At 59.0% G+C, this 18,533-nt stretch overlaps 1 protein-coding gene across 4 annotated transcripts; it reads left to right on the forward strand.

Annotated features, from left to right (window-relative positions):
* The first annotated feature begins 925 nt into the window (after positions 1-925).
* Positions 926-18,314, forward strand: ARHGAP4 (Rho GTPase activating protein 4). 4 transcript variants are annotated; one of them, XM_036108889.2, is made up of 22 exons: positions 927-1,058; positions 5,371-5,578; positions 5,656-5,818; positions 6,187-6,249; positions 6,521-6,721; positions 7,399-7,527; positions 7,609-7,830; positions 12,413-12,514; positions 12,665-12,865; positions 12,957-13,041; positions 13,283-13,310; positions 13,565-13,667; positions 14,419-14,479; positions 14,579-14,656; positions 14,740-14,874; positions 14,984-15,089; positions 15,186-15,419; positions 15,503-15,576; positions 15,664-15,847; positions 16,020-16,091; positions 16,370-16,484; positions 17,764-18,314. In XM_036108889.2, the coding sequence occupies exons 1-22, from the start codon at positions 992-994 to the stop codon at positions 18,004-18,006; spliced, it is 2,874 nt and encodes a 957-aa protein (XP_035964782.1). In that variant the 5' UTR covers positions 927-991; the 3' UTR covers positions 18,007-18,314. The 4 variants fall into 4 exon arrangements, with proteins under 4 accessions (XP_077920315.1, XP_077920316.1, XP_035964782.1 ...); XM_078064189.1 differs by lacking the exon at positions 16,020-16,091 and having other exon boundaries at positions 926-1,058; XM_078064190.1 differs by lacking the exon at positions 7,609-7,830 and having other exon boundaries at positions 926-1,058.
* The last annotated feature ends 219 nt before the right edge of the window (positions 18,315-18,533 follow it).

Below are 18,533 nucleotides of genomic sequence, written 5' to 3' on the forward strand. Positions count from 1 at the left end.
AACTGCCCCGCCCCCTCCCACCACCTATACCCCAGGGATTTCCCTCCCACTGAACTAAAGACCGTTGTCTGGTCTGGTTTGTCAACTGCCACCTACATCCTGCCTTCCCAGTTTACTGGAGAAAATCGGCTGCCTTTTGGCTTTGAGTTGGTAGAGAGGGGTGGAGGGAAACTCCAGCACTCCTGGATAAGGGAGGCCCCAAGGTTTGCCTCCAGGCTTGTTAAGGCCTTACGCTGAGCGGGGAAGAGGAAGGCTGAACCCCCGGCCCCAAGTCTAAGACAGGGCAGGTGCAAGCGGCAGGGGAAAGAAGGCAGAAGAGTCTCTTCCGGCAGCAGGAAGTGGTAGGAAGTGGTAACTACCTATGGGGAAATGAGGCTTGTTCCTCCCTATGGGGTTGAGCAGAAGGGGAACCTTAGCCAAACCCTGCTCTCCCTGCAACGAGGGGGCCTGAGGGAATAATGGCTGAGGTTCTGATCTCTGGTGCTGACTTTCCTTCCCCACCCACCCTGGGAACTTCCCACCAGGCTCTCCAGGCTCCTTGCGCTTCTCTCTCAGGGCTCTGAGTTGGGATGGGTAGGTTCCATCTGATGTCCTGGGGGTCTGGAGCAGCCATAGGGTCACTGCCCTACTGGCATTCAGGGCCCATGGCCATGCTGTGAAGGGTGTGGTTTGGCAGCGGCGACCAGACAACCTTCTGAGAGGGGGGCGGCAGCCAGAGGGTGCCAGCTTGCTGGACCCGTTGAGGCTCTCCCAGGGGTGTGTGCCCAGAGCCCAGCACGAGGGGGCGGCAGGGTCCAGCCGCAGTGGACCCCACCGGAAAGCCCTGCGGGCAGTGCCAGGCGGGGGGCCGCCCCGCCCCCGGAGCCGCGCTGGGGGCGGGGCGGGGCGGGGCCGGCGGGGGTGCTGGCTGCAGAGCCCCAGGTCCCGGCGCCCGGCCCGCTCGCGGCCGCGTGGGAGCAGTGGGGCTCGACGGCGCGGCCGCCCGGAAGCCATGGCAGCGCATGGGAAGCTGCGCCGGGAGCGGGGGCTGCAGGCCGAGTATGAGGCACAAGTGAAAGGTGAGAGGGCGTCGGGCGCCCGCCCCCCCACCCCCGGCCCCGCTTCCCTACCGAGACCCCAAGGGCGTGGGGGAGCCGGGAAAGTCCCGCCGCTGGCCCGGGGCCCGCTGCTCCTCCCCTCCCCCAACCCACCCCCTGCGACCTCCGGAGGGGCTTGAGGGACGGAGGGAGGGAGCCCGACCCCGACCCGCCCCCCCCAGCCTGAGCCCTTTGCCCGCTTCTCCGCGCCCATTTGGTCTCAACCGCCGGCTCTTTCCCCTTCCTTCCTTCCTTCCTCCCTCCCTTCCTTTGGTTGCTCTGCCCTCCTTGGTTCTCCCTGCACCTCACCCAAGAGCCCGAGTGAGGGAAGGGGGCACCCGGTGCCCCCCAGAAAGTGGCATTGTAGCCAGAGTGAAATTGAGCACCTTGGTTTTGCCGAGGAGGTCAAGGAGTCTGCGTGCCTAAGGTGCCTGGATTAGTGATGGCTTTGCCTTGAAACCAGTTCCTTTGCCCTCTCTTGGGCACTGAGGTGGCTCAGAGCTGAGGGCTGCTGTCTCTGGGTCAGACTGGCACAGTGGATATCGGCCTTAGAGATTCAGCAGGGCCAGCTCCGAAGCCTTCTGAGGGTAGACCTCCTTGGGTTCTGATAATCACTTTGTGCAAATCACATGCAAATCGGCTTTGCAAATTCTTAGTCGGCAGCTTCTGCCTGTCTCATCCAGGGTGTGGTAACTCTTCCAAAAGAAAGAAGGTAGCATCCAAGTGCCAACAGTTGGGGCCATAAAGTTTCCCTGTGTCTTCAGATGTGTGACCCCATATATCACTCTTAATTGCTCCCTTTTACCGATGAAGGAAACTGAAGCTCAGGGAGAAGTGCCTGGCACACGGTCACACGGCAATAACAACCCCTAGGAGGGAGAAGGAAATGACCCTTGAAGTTCCTTCCCACCCAGAAATGCAGGTTCTTTTTTTTTTTTTTTTTTTTTTTTTTTAAGATTTTATGTATCTATTTATTTGTCAGAGAGAGCGAGAGAGCACAAGCAGGGGGAGCGGCAGGCAGAGGGAGAAGCAGGCTCCCAGGTGAGCAGGGAGCCCGATGCGGGACTCGATCCCAGGACCGTGGGACCATGACCTGAGCCGAAGGCAGGCGCTTAACCAACCGAGCCACCCAGGTGCCCCGAGATGCAGTTCTAACATAATTATCCAATTCGAGCAATTTACACCAAAGTATGCCTGAGTCCTCCCCGTCTGGAAAAGGTGGCTTGCTGCCCGGAGCCAGCTTGAGGTGACTTTGCAGGGTGAGAGAAGCCTTGCCTTCATCATTCTCAGGTGGAGATAATGACCCCCATCCTGCTTCCCCAAAATGTCAGGAAGCTGAAGGACTTTGGAAACTCTTCAGTCAGCAAATATGGACCAGTTAATTTACACTGAAAAATTGGGAGTTTGAGCCAGGCTGTCTTTAAAATGTTCCTTGCCTGCTCTGGGTTTCCAGTGACTTTAGCTTCTAAACCCTTCCTCCCTGCCGAAGAAACTTTTTACCATACTAAAAAAAAAAAAAAAAAAAAAGGATCACTGTCTTGACACCCTAAATTCTGAAAGGTCAGCATAGTCGTGGTTTCGGTGGCCATCTTCTCTTTTGCTTTATTTGTCAGCAGAAGTGAGACCGTATGCCTTGCTCACAGGAAGTGTTGGTGGGGCCCAGGACCCAGCTCTGCAATGCAAGCATATGTGGATTCCATCCTTCCTTTTGACAGATGTTTTGCATGCATCTCTTCTGTCCTAGGCCCTGGGAATACAGTGCTAAGCAAAAGAACCAGCCCCTGCCCTCACAGGGCTCACAGGGCCTGGCGGGGAGACATGTAGCAAAAACCCTTAACACATTCAGGTTCACTATAAAGGGAAAGCACAGATGTCAAGAAAGGGGGTGGGAGGAGGGCCAAACCTAGTTTGGGGGGAGGTCAGGGAGGGGTTGGTGATGAGTGCATTTGAGCTGAGATCTGAGAGCGGGATAGTGACAGTCCAGAGGCTGGGGGCCAAGCCCCAGTCACGGATCTTCTTGACACCAGCCAGTGTGCAAATCCAGGTTCCAACCGATGCATGGCTGTTCTATTCAGCACTGTTCAGTTGCAATTGGTCTTCAGGGAAAGATTGCCCTGGGAGGGCGGGGCAAACAGCAGAGGAAGGTGAGGTGAGCTGGGCCATCTCAGGTCTTGCTTAGAATGAAATGAGATGTACTTTTATCCCCAAAATGTTACCCTGATTCAGTGAAGAATGTCTAGATTCCAAGGGGCATGGAGCCCACTCCACCCGACCCGTGGAGCCGAGAGCCAGCCCCCGGAGCCTGGCCTCCTACGGTATAGGGAGACTCTGTCTCACTTGGCTCTGCCCTGCTCTGTGTTGGTTTCACTGTCAGGAAGCACCCCCCACCTCTGGCTTCTGTTTACCCAGCCTGATCCCGCAGTGGAAAGAGAGCTCTCTTGTTCAGTAATTCCAGGGAAGGCGTGAGGACTGTGGCCCCCAGGCTGTCGCTGAGCCAGTGCTGGTGGGGGGGGGGGGCTGAAGGACTGTGTGTGCAGCTGCGTCTGGGAGAGGGACCCAGGGGCTGAGAATAGGAAGGAGACATTCCCCAGAGGGAGATCGGAGGAGGCGATGGGGATGCCGGGCAGGCACAACCCCTGGAGGCTGCCCCGTGCCCACAGCCCCCGGGAAGTCACTGGCAGGACAGAAATGCAAACAGTACCGGCACTGAGCTGGTCACAGTGGACTTCTTTGAGTGGACCCCGGGTCCCGCCCCTTCTCACCTCCTGCCAGTTCCGCTCCCTGGTCTGAGCCCTCACCGTCTTCTGTCTGGACTGGTTCAGGAGGTGCCAACTGGGCCGGGCACTTTCTGTCTATCGCCTGACCTCTGCCTGGCCTCCCCACTTGGCCCGGGTGCTGTGGCTTCCCTCTCCCTCGGCGCCAGCCGGACATCCTTCCCTCACCATGGGCCTCTCGTACGTCTCCACTTTGCCCCCAGCAGCCACACTGGGTCCAACAGCCTTCACTGTTTTTCTTGGCCTGAACACTTTTCCCAAATGGCCCTGTGGCCCCTCTGTCACCTCCTTCACCTCCCCACCACCCTCTTCTAAGAGAACCCCTCCCGCCCCCACCTCCAGCTCTGACCTCACCTTGCTGTTTGCCTCCTCAGCATCCCTTGCTCCTGGACATTCTAGTATATATCTGTCCACTTGTGATCTGTTTTTTTTTTAAGATATTATTTATTTATTTGAGAGACAGAGCATGAGTGGGGGGAGGAGCAGAGGGAGAGGGAGAAGCAGACTCCCTGCTGAATGCAGAGCCCTGAGATCATGACCTAAGCTGCTGAAGTCAGACGCTTAACTGACTGAGCCCCCCAGATGACCCTGTGCACTTGTGATCTGTACCCCCATTCCCATCCCAGCTTCATGAGGGCAAGCACTTGGTCAATAGTCTTTGCCACTGTATCTCCTCATCTAGAACATGCCCGGCACAGACTGGGTATGTAATCAACAATCTCCGGGATGGAGAAATCAACTAACGTCCCTCCCTGGGTATGTGGCTGGAGATTAGTCAGGGGGCGACCTGTTTGCCAGAAGCCCAGACAGTGTTATTACCTGGGATCCCCAGTGCCCACCTGGGCACCCAGCGGGTGGCAAAAGTGTTTGTAGCAGGTTGCTTAAGCTTGTCATTCAGGCGGTTCTTTGCTTTAGTGGGGAAAGCAGTGTTGCCAAATCAAGCCAGCGATAAGGTGTCAAAAGCCAGCGGTGTGGGGGCCCTGGGTGTGGCTCTTTCTGCCGGGAGGTGGGGTGGGTGATGGGGAGTGGGGACCGGAGACAGAAAGCAGGCCAGCTCTCTCAGTTCCTTCACTTGTCAGCTCCAACCAGCTTGCTCCGGCCGTTGGCCCTCACGGTGGGGCTGCCCTTGGGGGGCCAAGGGCAGGGTTCCTGGCCACTGAGGCCACCAGTTCAGTGCAGGTTGGGCAGAGCGCCGTGACAGCCTTGCCCGCTCGCAGCCCTGTGCGTGTGTGTGTTCGCCTGGGGTCCCAGGCACCCGGAAGGCAGGAAGTGGCAGAGCAAACAAGTCAGGGGCTTTCCAAGGACCGGGGAGTGACGGGGCTGGGGCAGCTCTGTGTTCTCACCATCACAGCGGATCGGCCGCGCTCCCTCTCTCCCCAGAGCAGCCTTCCTTTTCTTCAGCTGGGCGGGCCTGGCCTGTTCCCTCTAGCCTGAGCGCAGAACACCTCCCTGGGGGCCGGCCTCCTTCCCCTCCCGGGGCTTGCCCCCCCCCCCCAGGCCTGAACCGCCGTCCCCCGCAGAGATGCGCTGGCAGCTGAGCGAGCAGCTACGCTGCCTGGAGCTGCAGGGGGAGCTGCGGCGGGAGCTGCTGCAGGAGCTGGCCGAGTTCATGCGGCGGCGCGCCGAGGTGGAGCTCGAGTACTCCCGGGGCCTGGACAAGCTGGCAGAGCGCTTCTCCGGCCGCGGCGGCCGCCTCGGGGGCAGCAGCCGGGAGCAGCAGAGCTTCCGGTAGGTACCGGCCGGCCGGGAGGGCCACAGCAGGGCCCGGGGGCCCCGCTCCGGGTCTCAGTGCCCCTCTGCCCCAGGAAGGAGCCGTCCCTCCTGTCGCCCCTGCACTGCTGGGCCGTGTTGCTGCAGCAGACGCGGCAGCAGAGCCGGGAGAGCGCGACCCTCAGCGAGGTGCTGGCCGGGCCCCTGGCCCAGCGCCTGAGTCACATCGCGGAGGATGTGGGGCGCATCGTCAAGAAGGTAAGGCCTCGGGGCGCCTGGGGGGCTCAGTCGTTAAGCGCCTGCCTTCGGCTCAGGTCCTGGTCCCAGGGTCCTGGGATCGAGCCCCGCGTCGGGCTCCCTGCTCGGCGGGAAGCCTGCTCCTCCCTCTCCCACTCCCCCTGCCTGTGTTCCCTCTCTCGCTATGTCTCTCTCTCTGTCAAATAAATAAAATCTTTAAAAAAAAAACAAAGAAGGTAAGGCCTCCGCCCTGGGCGCAGCAGGTGCAGATGGCCCCAGGCTCGAGGGAGGCCCGGTGGGTGTCAGGCAGAGGGGAGCTGGGCGGAGCCTGGAGTGCCCGCTGGCCCAGCTGCGCCGGGGACCCCGCTCACGCTCGGCGTCCCCCTCAGAGTAAGGATCTGGAGCAACAGCTGCAGGAGGAGCTGCTGGAGGTGGTGTCGGAGCTTCAGACGGTGAGACAGGGCGGGGCCCGCCCCCATTAGAGCGAGGCCATCATCTCGCGCCCCCCCAAGCCAGGCGCAAGGAAGAGGATCGAGTGCCCAGGAGAGTCCCGGGTTTGGGGGGGACTGCAAGCACGGCCGTCTCTCCCTGTTCTGGGCACAGGGTGGCTGGCCCAAGTGCTCACATGGGGTCTGAATCCCAGATGGGCTGGGAGGAGGAGGGGGAGGGCTGGCTGTGGCCATGGCCTTCAGCAGGGCAGCCTGGCCTTGGTCCTCCCTGCAGGCCAAGAAGACGTACCACGTGTACCACATGGAGAGCGTGAATGCCGAGGCCAAGCTCCGGGAAGCCGAGCGGCAGGAGGAGAAGCGGGCGGGTCGGAGTGCCTCCGCCACCACCCCCCCCACCCCCCCCACCACCACCACCACTGAGGCAGGACCCCTCCGCAAGAGCTCCCTCAAGAAGGGAGGGCGGCTGGTGGAAAAGGTGGGCCTGGAGGGCACCTGTCTGTCTTCGAAGGCTCTGGTTCTAACCTTTGACCCTGGAATCCCTGGCTCTCCCTGGGACCTGCTGGGAGGTGGGGCATGGAGGGAGAAAGCAGGGCTGGTAAGGCTGGGCCTAGTCAGTTCTGCTGGCTTTCGAGGGCTCTCCAGCCTAGGGTGGTAGATGCGGTACCGGAGAGGGGGGTGGCAGGAGAACCGTCCTCCCTGTGCTCCTAGCTCTCCCCTACCCAGCTGGAGTGAAGAGCGCTTTGGTGCTCCCAACTCAGGAAGCCTTTGCACCCACCCATCCCTGCCTCGCACAGTGCTGTCAGGTCTCAGAGGGGCAAGAAGACACATAGGATGGTGGTTGGGTGATGTGCACAGAGAGAATGTTTGAGGTGGCCCCTGAAAGGTTGGGGATGTACCAAGCCTGGAGGAGCTGAGGCAGAACGGGGGTTGCCGGCCCAAGATGGGAGAGTTTCTGCGTGGCGGTTGGGGGGGGGGGTGCAGCAAGGGAGGACACTGGGACTTCGGGGCCATGTGCTTTGAGGGGCCTGTGGGACATCGGAGGCACATGTCCACTTGGGGAGGGGGGTGTGGAGAGTCCGTGGGAGGCCTGAGATGGCGGCTGGCTGGCTGGCCGAGTAGGTGACCCTGGTGTACTTTTGTGGTCTTGAGCAGCGCCAGGCCAAGTTCTTGGAGCACAAACTCAAGTGCACAAAGGCGCGCAACGAGTACCTGCTCAGCCTGGCCAGTGTCAATGCTGCCGTCCGCAACTACTACTTGCACGACGTCTTGGACCTCATGGATGTGAGTACTGGGGGGGCAGGCTGGGGGGCGGGGCGCTATGCACTGGGGCCCACCTGAGCCATGTGCTTGCCTCCTCCGCAGTGCTGTGACACAGGATTCCACTTAGCCCTGGGGCAGGTGCTCCGGAGCTACGCGGCTGCCGAGAGCCGCACCCAAGTCTCCCAGATGCAGGGCCTGGGCAGCCTGGAAGAGGCCGTGGAGGCCCTAGATCCTCCAGGGGACAAGTTCAAGGTGCTGGAAGTGCATGGAATTGCCTTCTGTCCCCCACAGCGTTTTGACTACCACCCCCATGAGGGAGATGAGGTGAGGGTCACCGCCCCCCAGGCATGGACGCAAAGGGCTTTGTGTTCTCTGGTCTTCATTGTAACAGCGGTTAAGTCGAATGAATCCCACTTTGCTAAGGAGTCGAAACTCCTGAATGCAGCTTATTTCTCAGACCCTCATTCAATGGCCTCAAGGCAAATGAGGCTCCCTAGAAGTTTCGCCACTTGCATTTGAAGCAAGCAAACTTCTGCCGTTCATTGGCTGAACGCAACCTCCCCACCACAGCAAACACAGCAAAACTAGCACCAGGTGGACGCCAGGTAGTAGGTGGGTATCTAGCTGTCCATATAGTCTTTGTCCCAGTGTTCTGCATGTTTTAGACAATGCATAATACCAAGTTGAAGGGAAATAAACCATACAAGCTGTAGAATATAGCTAGCATCTTTTCACTTGTCCCTGAGCTGTTTTTTTTCCTTACCAGTTTGTCCAAATGGGCATTGTGAATGGACAGGGATTGCACAGAACTTGTAGCTTTTTAATCTGTATATTGATCCGAGTCATAGTTGAAAAAGTCAAATGTTACTCAAGGCTTACGATGGCCCCTGGCAGTTCTCTGACTCACCCTTTCTGTTCCCGATTCCACTCCCCAGAAACAGCCACTTCCCTGCCGTCCCCTAGCTGCTGCTTCTGGGGCTTCCCTCCCCGTGTTCAAATTGCACAGCACGCTGCTAGTTGCTTGTCAACAGACTTCCTTCCTCAGCCGGCTAGCCTAGTGCGCAGCCCTACCCCCGGCTCCTCTCCCTCCGTCCACCGCCCCAGGCAGCCTGTGGCTTCGCTTGTCTGAAAATGCCTGTATTCTAGCCTTGAAATTGGTTGGTAGTTTAGCTGGATATAGAATTCAGCGTTGAGAATAAGTTTCTCTTTCAACTGTTAAAGGCATCGCTCCAGGCTTTCAGCATTATCGGTGCGAAGTCCAATACCCTTCTGATTTCTGATCCTTTGTGTGTGACCTGCGATTCTTCTTCCTGAAGTTTTTAGGAGTCTCTTTCCTGCCTGGTAAAATTTTGTGATGATGTTCCTTCGGGATCCTTTATCCTTCACGGTGCTTGGCAACCGGTGGGCATTGTCAGTTTAGAATACTGTGGCCTTAGGTTTTGGGCTTATATTATTCCTTTGATCATTTCCTCCCTCTAATTTTCTTTTCTCTCACTTTCAGCAATTCCTGTAATTGGATGTTGGACCTCATGGGTTGATTCTCTAATTTTCTTATCTTTTCTCTTTCCTCTTCTCCTACCTCTATACCTTTTAGTTCTGCTTTGTTTTCCAAATTCCTATTTAAAATAACCCTTTGTACTTGTCTTGTGGACATCATGTTTTCTCAAATCATTCTGAAACATTCATTTTTCTTTTCTTTTTTTTTTTTTTTTAAGATTTTGTTTATTTGACAGAGAGAGACACAGCGAGAGAGGGAACACAAGCAGGGGCAGTGGGAGGGGGAGAAACAGGCTTCCCGCGGACCGGGGAGCCCAATGTGGGGCTCGATCCCAGGACCCTGGGATTATGACCTGAGCCGAAGGCAGACGCTTAACGACTGAGCCACCCAGGCGCCCCTCATTTTTGTTTTCTTGACATTTTTCTCTGCTCTCTGCATTTTCTGTTTTTTCTTACAGCTAAAAAAAAAAGCTTGCTTTCGTCTTTCTCTTTCATTTCATTTTTTTTTCCTTTCATTTTAGAGCTTCCCTCAAATGGCTGGCAATTCTTGGCCATCAGGTCATATTTAAGAGGAGCTGCTGAGAGGTAGATTAGATGAGATATCTGATGCTCATGAGCAGAGCTTGTCAACGGGGGCTTCCCCTCAGGGAAGGGACTCAGACCATCGCTTTGAGGGAAACCCCCATGGTGGGGAGCCTGGGGTGTCCTGGTAAGAAGGTGCTAGAAAGGACTAGTAGGACCTGGGCTGAGGTTACAGGATTTGGGAGAGGGACTCGGCCTAGATACCGTTGGGAAGAAGGGGTAACTCTGATTGGATGTCTTCATAAATCTTATCTAGAAGGCAGGAGTCGGGGGGGTGGTGGATGAAGGGAGGCTAAAGCAGCCCACACTCCTATTAGCCTGAACAGAGGGAGGTTTGGTTATTTCTGTGGCTTCGACAAAGTTCTTGTTTTTGTCTGCACTCGGATGTGATTATGAGGTGTCCTTGTTTTTGTCATCACCTCTCACGGTCACAGAGTGACCTTGTCTGACGCTGATGCTCTGTGACATTCCTTATGTTCAGGAGGATAACACCACGTCCCATCTGGGCGGCTCCAGATGGTAGTGGCTGCTTCCTTCTTTCTCATCAGTAGGAAGTTTTGTCCCCTTCTTTAGCTGTGACTAGTGGCCCTAAGTCCAGAATCCCTCTGATTTATCCTTTCCAGAGGCTAAATCTCTACTTTTCTGCTAATTGTATGGGTTTGGGGGAGGGTCTTCTAATGTTAATGTTTCCTAGAGTCTGGAGAGACTTTTTTTTATAACTCTGATAAAACATACATGAGATTTACCATTTTAACTATTTTAGCTGTATATGTATATATGGATGGATTTTTTTTTTTTTTTTTTTTTTTTAGTAATTTCTGTAGCCAACGTGGGGCTCAAACTCACGACCCCAAGACCAAGAGTCACATGCTCTACTGACTGAGCCAGCCAGGTGCCCCAGTTTTAACCATTTTTAAGTGCGATGTTCAGTGACATTAAGCACATTCATATTGTTGTGTAGCCATCCCCACCCTCCGTCTCCAGAACTTTTCCATCTTCCCAAACTGAAACTGTCCACGTTAGACACTCGCTCGCCCTCCCCCCAGCCCCCCAGCGCTCACCGTCCTACTTTCTGTCTCTCTGAATCTAGATCTAGACTACTCTAGATCACTCATGCGCGTGGACTCATACTGTATTTGTCTGTTGTGATTTGCTGGTGTCACTCAGCATAGTGTCCTTGAGGTTCATGGATGTAGCCTGTGACAGGATCTCCTTCTGTTTTAAGGCTGAAGAACATGCCATTGTATGGACAGAGCACGTTTCGCTTATCCATTCATCCCTTCATGGACACTTGGGTTGCTTCCTGCTTTTGGCTGCTGTGAACACGAGTGTGCAAATCTTTCTTGGAGCCCCTGCTTTCCCTTCTTTTGGGGAAACACCCAGAAGGGGCATTGCTGACTCCTATGCTGAGTGTAGGTATAAGTGTTTGAGGAGCCACGGTATTGCTTCCCGGACAGACTTTAGCAGGTCCTGGTTTCTGCACCTCCTGCGCCTGCCAGGTGCCTGCCGCCTCGGTCTGGTGGCATTTCCGCCGCTCTGGTGGCTTCTCCAGTGCCGGCCTCGCCTGGTGTCCCCATGACCTAGGCCTTCAGCCGTCCCTTTCCAGTGGGGCTTGAGGAGGACAGAGAGCGGGGCATGTTTAGCTTGCCGTGGATAAGTGAAGTCTTCACTCTCCTTTTTTTTTTTTTTTTTTAATATTTTATTCATTTATTTGACAGAGAGAGAGAGACAGCGAGAGAGGGAACACAAGCAGGGGGAGTGGGAGAGGGAGAAGCAGGCTTCCCGCCGAGCAGGGAACCCGACGCGGGGCTTGATCCCAGGACCCTGGGACCATGACCTGAGCCGAAGGCAGACGCTTAACTGACCAAGCCACCCAGGCGCCCCCGAAGTCTTCACTCTCAATTTTAACTTGATGTCAGTGTCAGAGTTCCCCAGATGCTTAAATTCAAAGGAGAGCCATTCCTCGCTTCCTAAAGCCGTCTCCTCCAATCCTCCACTCTGCCCACAGGGCAAGGCATTCGAATTTTGCCACAGGGAATCTATTTCTGCCTGATTAGAGTGAGTAGTTTTTCTAGCTAGGCCCTCCCTCTTCTGTCTCAGACCCCAGCTCTCCTGACCATGTTTTAAAAAATAATCAACTGCTCTATTGAGGTATGAATCATATACCATGTAATTCACCCATTTCAAGTGTACAATTCAGTGGGTTTTAGAATATTCGCCGAGTTATGCAACCATCACCACTCTCTCATTGCAAAACACGTTCACCCCCCGAAAAAAACCCTGGACCCAGGAAGCAGTCACTCCCCACCCTCCTCCCCCATCCCCCCATTACCCACTCACCTCCTTTCTGTGTCTGTGGGTTTGCCTCTCCTGGACGTGTCATGTAAATGGAATCGTATGATATATGTGCCTTTTGTGTCTGGCTTCTTTCACAGAGCAGAATGTCTTCTATGTTCACCTACATGCAGCATGGATCAGCCAGGACACTTCTCTTTGTGGCTGAATGACATTCCATTGTATGGATGTCCCACACTTGCTTTTCCATTCATCAGCCCGTAGGCACTGGGCTCCCTCCGTCCTTGGGCTGTTAGGAGTAGCGCTGCCAAGTCTCTACACAAGGGTCCGCGGGCGCGGACGAGCTCCTTTCTCTCGGGGAGAGCCGGGTGTCAAGGACTGGGGGTCCTGGGCAGCAGCCGCCGAGGCGGTGGAAACGTGCACGCTGCCTTCATGCCCGGAGGCCTCGGTGCCCGCTGCCCAGCCCGCCCCCACGCCTGAGCTCTGTGCCCCCGGGCCCAGCCCTCAGTCCCCCGCACGCCGTCCTGCACAGGTGGCTGAGATCCGGCTGGAGATGGAGCTGCGGGACGAGATCCTGCCCCGAGCCCAGAATATCCAGAGCCGCCTGGACCGACAGACCATCGAGACGGAGGAGGTATGAGTGCCCTGGCTCGGGGTGGGGACACGGAGCTGGAGCCAGGGAGCCAGGTGGCCGTGGCCTCCCCTCCCCCTCCCTTCTGACTTGGACTTCCTGTCCCTCGCTCGTGCCCCATTTCTTCCTGCCCTGGTGCTGGCCGCCCTCCAGGTGAGCAAGACCCTGAAGGCCACACTGCAGGCCCTGCTGGAGCTGGTGGCGTCGGAGGACGGGGATGTGCTTGACTCCCTCCAAGCCAGCCCCTCCACCCCCTCCACCGAGTCCCTCAGGTCCACCAGCTCGGACCCAGGCACCCGGCAGGCCGGCCGGAAGCGGGGCCAGCAGCAGGAGACGGAGACCTTCTACATCATGGTGGGGAGGGGGCAGCTGGGGGGCATGGGCGGGGCACGGGGAGGACCCAGAGCTGGGATTAAAACTTTGGGCTCTTCTTTGGGCTTCCCAGAAGCTCCAGGAGTACCTGAGTGGACGAAGCATCCTTGCCAAGCTGCAGGCCAAGCATGAGAAACTGCAGGAGGCCATTCAGCGAGGTGGGCCGCACTTCTGGCCCTGGGCCGCTACCTCCCCACCCCCAGGGCCGGGAGCGCACCTGCCCTCCGCTCTCCTGCCTGGGGCCCCCACCCAGCCCATGTTCCTCTCTGTCCAGAGAGGTTGGTCGGCAGGCCAGAAAGAACCAGCAGGGCTCCTGGCCCCTGTCCTGTTAGCCTTTCTCTCTGCCGTGCATTAAGGACCTCCCGGCCTGAAAAGCGCACCTATGTTTTCTACCCCCAGGTGACAAAGAGGAGCGGGAGGTGTCTTGGTGAGTGCGTGCTGCGTGCAAGGCCCGTGTGTTCTGATGAGTGGGTTCTGCAGGGACCAAGCTGCCATGTCCCCATCTCCCCTCTCCTGGGGCCCAGCTCTGCTGCTCATCGTTCCGTGGCTTCCATTTCCCACTTTGCCCCGTGGGTTCTGGACTAACTCGTGGGCTCCAAGGCCCTGTTTGGCTGGGCTAGGGGGTGGGCCATCCTCTTCTCCATGCCCCCTCCCCTCAGAGCCAGCTTCCGTCCACTACAGGACCCAGTACACACAGAGAAAACAGCAGAAGAGCCGCCACCCCCGCCCCAGCTCCCAGTATAACCAGAAACTCTTCGGGGGAGACATGGAGAAGTTTATCCAGGTGCTGGCTTTACCTCGTGCTCCAACTGAGTGCAGACCCTCCCCTGCATTTTGGTTTCTCTCCAGCCCGGGGCCATCTCTGTGGCCCGGCTGTCTGTGACCCCCAGTGCCCTCCACTGTCGACAACTGGTCAACTGTCCCTTCCTGGATGGGCCTCTGTCAGGCCTCCACCAAGTGAAGGGGACATCCTTCACTAGTAGCAGGCATCTACAGAGGGGCGCCTGGGTGGCTCAGTCCGTGAAGCATCTGCCTTTGGCTCGGGTCGCGGTCCCGGGGTCCTGGGATGGAGTCCCGCGTCGGGCTCCCTGCTCGGTGGGGAGTCTGCTTCTCCCTCTCCCTGCCTCCCGCTCGTGCTCTCTCTCTCTCTCAAATAAATAAATAAGGTATTTAAAAACAACCACCCAAACAAAAAACAAAAAACCCCAGGCATCTACAGAAAGCCTCAGGCAGGAGCATGTGAGAAGTAGAGCGCACAAGCCCCGCTCCGGCTAGCGTGCCACTGGGGGTCCTAGGCGGCGAAGTAAGGGAAGCAAGAAGGGTCTGAAAAGAAGAAATAGTGCTGGCCTTTCTTATGATGTGATTATGCACTCTGTGTGTATTCAAAGAGCAAACAATGTAAGACGCCCGGGAGCAAATCTCACAAAACACATGCCAGGCCTCCTTGCCGATAACCATCATGGCTTGTTAAGAGAACATGCAAGGGAGCCAGTGACAAGGAGGGACTGTGAAGTGAGCACCCTCTCTGTCCCCAGAGCTCAGGCCAGCCCGTGCCCCTGGTGGTGGAGAGCTGTGTCCGCTTCATTAACCTGAATGGTAAGCAAGACCTGGGCCCTCCTGCTGCCCACCTGGCACCCGATCCTCGAGGGGGTGGAGAGGGGACTTGGCACCCATCGGCTCTCATCCTCCCCCCAGGCCTGCAGCATGAGGGCATCTTCCGGGTGTCAGGCGCCCAGCCCCGGGTCTCAGAGATCCGTGACGCTTTCGAGAGAGGTAGGGACAGGCAGGAGGGGGTAGGGGTCGGGGGAGAGCCGGAGCTGTTGTGATCGGCCTCCTGTGCCCTGTGTCACCTGCAGGGGAGGACCCGCTGGTGGAGGGCTGCACAGCTCACGACCTGGACTCAGTGGCAGGGGTGCTGAAGCTCTACTTCCGGAGCCTGGATCCCCCGCTCTTCCCACCGGACCTGTTCCGAGAGCTGCTGGCCTCTGCAGGTGAGGCCGGGGCTGGAGGCCGGCCGGGCGGGAGGGGCCGCTTTCCTGTCGCTGCGGCCTCACTCCTGCTTCTCTCCCCGGGGTGGCGGGGGGGTGGCCTGGGCCGCAGAGTTGGAGGCTGTGGCCGAGCGGGTGGAGCGCGTTGGCCGTCTCCTGGCCCAGCTGCCCGCACCAGTGCTGGTCGTCCTGCGTTACCTCTTCACCTTCCTCAACCAGTGAGTGCTTTCTGGGCGACGGGGAGGGCTGACGGTGGGGTGTGCGGGGGCCACCAGGCGGGGCGTTCCCCGCCCGTGACCCACGTGTGCCCCCAGCCTGGCTCAGTACAGCGACGAGAACATGATGGACCCCTACAACCTGGCCGTGTGCTTCGGGCCGACGCTGCTGCCCGTGCCCGCCGGGCAGGACCCAGTGGCCTTGCAGGGCCGGGTGAACCAGCTGGTGCAGACTCTCATCGTGCAGCCCTCCCGGGTTTTCCCACCGCTGACCCTGCTGCCCGGCCCCATCTACGAGAAGTGCATGGCACCGCCCTCCTCCAGCTGCCTGGGGTATGCTCTTCGTGTGCGGGGGAGGGGGGGGTCCAGCAGAGGGGAGCCCCCTCATCTACTCAGATGCCTCGCTCTGACCTCAGGGATGCCCAGCTGGAGGGCCTGGTCGGGGAGAACGAGCCGGAGCTGGAAGCTGGGACCCTGGCCCAGGAGGATGGTGAGGGGGGAGAGAAGGAGGACCCGATCCTGTCCCCGCCCTGGGTGCCCCCTCCGCCTCCCAACTTGGACCCCCTTTTCTCCCCAGACCTGGAGGGGGTCGTGGAGGCCGTGGCCTGCTTTGCCTACACGGGCCGCACAGCCCAGGAGCTGAGCTTTCAGCGCGGGGACGTGCTGCGGCTGCACGAACGGGCCTCGGGCGACTGGTGGCGGGGCGAGTGCTCAGGCTCCCGGGGACTCATCCCGCACAAGTACATCACACTGCCCGAGGGGTGAGTGAGCAGCTTCTCCATCCCCCAGGTGTCTTGCCCCTCCCCTGCCCCGAGTCCTAGCTTCCCTAGGCCTGGGGCGGCCCAGACCACTTCTGGCCAGCACTGAGCCCGCCGGCCCCCAGAGCCTGCGCCGGGAATGAGTGCTTTCAACGGGCTGTCTCTCCGACCCTAGTGCAGAGAAGGTGGGCCAGGGGCCGCAGGCGAGCAGTCCCGAGGTCCTCCTGGCCATGGAATTCGTCCATCGGTGAGCAAGGGAAGGATGGTTCTTCGGGAGGACTCATTTTGGTGGCCCTCCTTGCCCACCTCGGCCTGAGCACTGCTGTTGGGGAGCCAAGGCTGTCCCGGGCAGCAGGTGCTGGGCCAGGTCAGAAGGGGCTGGGGTCTGGCTTTGGCCATGTGGAGAGGGGCCCAGCTGGGGGAGAGTTATCCGGGTGAGGGACGCCAAAGGAGGACAGAATGGACCCGCTGGGCCAGCCTCGCTCTTCCCCCCTCCCTTGGCCATGCCCTGTCTGTACCCTGCAGGCCAGAGCCATGCACCCCACCTGAGGCCCCTCTGGGCACACCCGGGGGCCCCTCTGGGCACAGACGGCACTGCTTGGTCCCCACCTCCCCGGAGCGGTATGCGGAGGTAGACAAGGTGAGAGCCAGGACTGGCCGTGTGGCAGAGAGCGGGGCAGGGGGGCACCTCTCCTGGGGGGTCTCTGCCTCCCCTTAGGAACCAAACTCTTTCATCCCAAGGTTCAAGTCTGACCTTCCTGGCCTCAGACCAGCTGGCTGAGCCCAGCCTAGGGAGGGACAGGCCGGCAAGGGTGTGAGCCCAGAGGACAAGGACGAGCCCAGAAGCAGGGTGGAGGGGGCACAGGGGCTCATGCAATTGGGCTTCACGTTTGGTTCTTGACGGGGAAGTGGCAAGTGGGAGTCCCAGGCAGGCATGGCATCTAGAGCCAGGATAGGTGACAGGAAGTGACCTAGCAGGCACTCGGTGGCCAAGGAGGATGAAAGGGACAGATGGAAGAGATAGACAGATGGGGTGGGTAGCTGGCTGGGGAGCCGGGCACAGTGGTGCTTCTCACAGGAGGAGAGAATGGGTGCTGGATGTGGGGAGACCCGGCTCCCTGCTCTCATGGGCCTAGCACGCCCACCTGCGGGCTCCCAGTGAGCACCGCCGGGCTCAGACAGAAGCCCTGGGGCCAGTGTGAGCTGGACGACAGAGCCCAAGAGCAGCTGTGGCCACACGGACGCTCATGCCAGGGAAGCAGGAGTCAAGTGGTAGGGGTGGGGGGGGCGGGCAGCAGGGGGACACTGACCTGAGAGGCCCCAGCACACTGGTGGCTCCGGGGGCCAAGGGGTGGCTGTGATCCCAGCCAGGGAGAGCGTAAGTATGACAAAAGGGGGGATCTATTGGTGTCCCCAGAGGAGGCTCTGACAGCTACACCAAGAGTGGCAGGAGGGAGGGGCGCCTGGGTGGCTCAGTCGTTAAGCGTCTGCCTTCGGCTCAGGTCATGATCCCAGGGTCCTGGGATCGAGCCCCGCATCGGGCTCCCCGATCCGCGGGAAGCCTGCTTCTCCCTCTCCCACTCCCCCTGCTTGTGTTCCCTCTCTCGCTGTGTCTCTCTCTGTCAAATAAATAAATAAAATATTAAAAAAAAAAAAAAGAGTAGCAGGAGGAAAACCAGGCAGGGGAGGGGGGCGGCAGCTTTGGGGCCAGTGGAGAGGAGGGGCGTGGTGACAGGAAGGTGGCCAAGGGCTTTGGTTTGGGAATGAGAAGGAGTTCAAGTGGACGCTTGGGCAGCAGAGGGAGGAAGGCCCCCCCTCCTGCTCAGGTGGTGACCCCCTGACCTGGGCGTGGGAGAAAGGGCTGGCTAGGTTGGGGGAGGCTCTCACCAGATGCCCTCCCTCTCTCTTCTCCCCTCTAGGCCGTGGCACAGACCATGGACTCCGTGTTTAAGGAGCTCTTGGGAAAGACCTCCGCCCGCCAAGGCCTCGGGCCAGCGTCCACCAGCTCCCCCAGCCCCGGGCCCTACAGCCTGAAGCCTCCAGCCTGCGGCCGCCTCGGCAAGAACAGAGGCTTCTCCCGGGGCTCCGGGGCCCTGGCGTCCCCCTCGGCGTCCCCCTCGGCGTCCCATCCCCAGAGCCTGGACTCGCCCCTTAAGCACTGAGGCTCTGCGGCTGCCCGGGTGGCCTCCCTTGGCTTCTCCCTGGCCCCGGGCAGCCAGCGCTGGGCTCCTGCCCTCGCCCCCTTCGCAGAGGAGGACACAGCCGCCTGCCCCCCAGCCCTGGCTGTGGCCCCCTTGGGAGGCAGCTGCGGAGGGAGGCTGGGGGCAGGCCCTTCCCTGGCTTTGCTGTGACGGCCTGTCGGTGGCTGGTGCGTGGTGGGCTCCCGGGGCCTGTCTCTGCCTCAGCTGAGGGTGGAACCTGGTGGAGGCTGGCGGGCGTGGGCTGCCATTTATAAAGGCCTGTGCGTTCACTCCCCCGTGCGAGCCAGTTGTCTGTCCTGGGGGCTGGGCAGGCAGAAGCACTGGCAGATGCCGGGGTGCTCAGCAAACGTGGCAGCTAAGGCAGCCGGGACAGCTTCCACGAGGGGTCTCGGCACAGAGTTGTCCGTGCCAGGGCCGTGTGGTGTGGTGACTTGCACACCGGGTCTGGTGGCCGCTGGGGGGGCATCTGAGAATGACTTTCCACACTG

Source organism: Halichoerus grypus, chromosome X (genome assembly GCF_964656455.1).
Source record: "Halichoerus grypus chromosome X, mHalGry1.hap1.1, whole genome shotgun sequence".
Taxonomy (NCBI): domain Eukaryota; kingdom Metazoa; phylum Chordata; class Mammalia; order Carnivora; family Phocidae; genus Halichoerus; species Halichoerus grypus.